Source organism: Monopterus albus, unplaced genomic scaffold (assembly GCF_001952655.1).
Source record: "Monopterus albus unplaced genomic scaffold, M_albus_1.0 scaffold1696.1, whole genome shotgun sequence".
Classification (NCBI taxonomy): Eukaryota; Metazoa; Chordata; class Actinopteri; order Synbranchiformes; family Synbranchidae; genus Monopterus; species Monopterus albus.
The window spans coordinates 1-2,977 of NW_018129572.1; the positions used below are offsets into that span (position 1 = coordinate 1).

Sequence of the window (2,977 nt, forward strand, 5' to 3'; positions counted from 1 at the left end):
CTGCTTCATCAGCACCCTATAACGTCTCTGGTGTGATGAGTTAATTTGTTGTGTGTGAGAAAATTTGGGTCATGCTGTTTTTGTGCTGATTGGTCTAGGTGTGGTGTCGCACCTGAAATCAATTTGAAAGAGATTATTTTTATGTCAGGTCAGAGTCCAAGCTGTAGATACCTGATAAAGACTCATTGGCGTAGTAGCTTGACCTGAATAGAACTAGTTTTGTGGAGCATTAAATCAGTGCGACAGCTCTAATCTTTTTACTCTATTAGTTTCACTCCTTGGCTTACACACGTGATGCAAAGAAGTTTGTTTAGGAGAGGTGCATGCACCTTTCTTAAAGTATAAAAAAGAACCAGTTTCTATCTGAAAAACTTTCAGATGTAGTATTGCTGCATTTAAATTTCTCTAGCTACTTGTGCGTCGCAATGAAAGTAAAGAAATGACACCTGTGCACAAAAAAAATTTATTCACATATGGTGGCAGTTAACAAAACATCCCTGTCACCACAAGTACAGTTTGTGTTGTGTGTTACTGAGATTATGTGTGTGAAAGAGCAACTTTAAAATTAATTATCTTAAAATCTGATGAAAGGCACTTAAAATGGCCAAAGTTAAAAGAATCTTCTTCCTCTCTTGGAAGTTAAATATTACACATGTAATGATGAAATCCAGGCAAAGTATAAATAGGCAAATAAGAACCACCACATGTATTTGCTCTGTGCTTGTTAAGGCTCAGTATCTTCTAACCAGATATATTCAAGACTGATTTTAGTTAAAGTCGAGACAGACAGACTGTGTGATATCTATGGCGGCACTGATTTGTTCCCCACTGCTAAGGTCCTGTGCTCGCAGTCTCAGATCTGTGGATGGATCCAAACACAGGCAGACCTGGAGATCATGCAACACAAACTTGTTCCAGTGGTGCCGGTAAGTCTGTGCTCCTCAAATTCAGTGGTCAATAATGGTGATTTGTGTCCCACTGAAGTCTGTAATTCCTTACAATAAATATAAATAAATCAAGTAACAATGATCTTTGCGAGACATTAAATGATTTGAAAATTTATCAGTATCATCTTGTACAAAGATCTGACATTGCCTAACCTGGAAGTGCCTACATCTACACAACATTTGTTGATTGATCACAGTTTATTTTAACACTTGTATTACAGCCACAGAGTCAGTGTCTCACTGGGTTCCTCTTCTTTTTGACCAGAGATAGTCAAATTAAACAACGATTCTCTAAGACCTTAGCCACCTACAGAATGACTGTGAATGCTTGTTGTTCTCATGTGCTGTTTACTGGGTTACTGACATTTACTGCACCATATTTGTTCTGTTTGTCTCTAACAATGATTAAGCATTTTCTGAAAATAAATTCTCCTCGTCACATGTGTAACGTTAATGGCTTCCAAAACCAAGACCTTTGCAGTGGTTTTCCATAGAGACCATGTACAGTATGTGTGGGACAGTTAATAATCCCTGGTCATAACCCTTGCTTTAAAAAGTTGCTTGCTTTGATTTTTCTTGGCGTTAAGACTGATACTACGCCTGATTTTATTGGCATGGTACTAGTTTTTCTCTGTTTTTTTAGGCCTATACAAGGATCGAACAGCCTCAATATTCAGGAGCGTAGAGGAATATTATATTATGAATGGTCATTTTCTTCATTATCTTTAAATCTGCAGCTTGTTAAAATGCTCTGATCATGGTGTATGTGCTACATTTGACCTTGTTCTTTTTTTTTCTTTCTGAACTTTGTTCTCATTGCCAGGTCACTTCATGTGGACAGTGCTCCTCTAAAACCCTCTCTGACCACCAGCTACGTCCATGGCACCTCCTCCTTCTCTCTGCTCCCCATGACTGTGGGTCAGAGCCTGGAAACCACAGTCAAGCTCTGGCCTGACCGTGAAGCTGTGGTCTGCCCAGAGGAGGGAGTTCGGAAAACCTTTGCACAGTTTCAGGAAGATGTACGTCTCAGACTTTACTTTGCTCTTCAGTTGATTTGTTTTTTGGATTGACTGCCCCTCCAGCCCAGCAGAAACTAAATAATTACAGGAATAACTGAAATGCAATACAGTGTATAGCAAACCTGTCCGGTTATTTACCCGTACAATAATTAGTGAGCTCAGCTTGTCAGAACACAGCTACGTATGTTAAAAGGGTTTGTACACTTTCTTTCAGTGTTAATTTTGTAGGTTAATGACCTTTTGATACAGCAAGAAATGTGGTAGTCCTGTGACACAAAGTGAATCTTGTTAAAGCTATTAGTGTGGCATTTCCTATCAAACGTAGTTTGATGATATGACTTTTGGCTGTTTTGTTCCAGTTTTCAGATGAAATAAGTAGGAAGAATTCTCTCTAGCACTAATTTGGGCATTGGAAAAGGAAATTAAACAGAGTCTCAGCCACATCTGCCAGGCACATTATGGGCTGTAGAATATCATTAATAATTTACACTCTGCACTTGGTGGAGAACTGTCTAATATTTTTGTGATCTTTATTCTGGTGCAGGTAGACAAGGTGGCTGCAGGTCTTCTTGCTCTGGGCCTGAAGCAAGGCGACCGACTGGGAGTATGGGCACCCAACATATATGAATGGATACTTTTCCAGTTTGCTACAGCCAAGGCTGGAATTATACTGGTCAGCTTGGAAGCTGTGTACACATTAAAATGGCATTTACAGCATTGTAGCCTATTCAGTTCAGTCCAATCTTTCAGCTAGATTGCTGGATAAATAATGCCCCTGTCCTATGTTAACATCCTGCTGTAAACATTTTGCTGTAAAGTGTGTAGGACTTTGAACCCTCCCAGAGGTGTGGAGACGTTTTTCTGTAACAGAACCATTACACCGATCAGACACAACATTATGATCACCTGTAAATCTGTATGCACTTCAGTGCAACACTTCTGCCTTAACATTTGTGTTTATGAAGCTGAAAATGTTTCTGTTTATGGTGAGATTGTCAAAAATGTATAAAT

At 39.2% G+C, this 2,977-nt stretch overlaps 1 protein-coding gene across 1 annotated transcript; it reads left to right on the plus strand.

Moving 5' to 3' along the window:
- The first annotated feature begins 510 nt into the window (after positions 1-510).
- LOC109953863 (acyl-CoA synthetase family member 2, mitochondrial-like) lies at positions 511-2,831 on the plus strand. The gene is made up of 3 exons (XM_020589314.1): positions 511-926; positions 1,771-1,966; positions 2,511-2,831. Exons 1-3 carry the CDS (start codon positions 805-807, stop codon positions 2,718-2,720), a joined length of 528 nt encoding a protein of 175 aa, XP_020444970.1. The 5' UTR covers positions 511-804; the 3' UTR covers positions 2,721-2,831.
- The last annotated feature ends 146 nt before the right edge of the window (positions 2,832-2,977 follow it).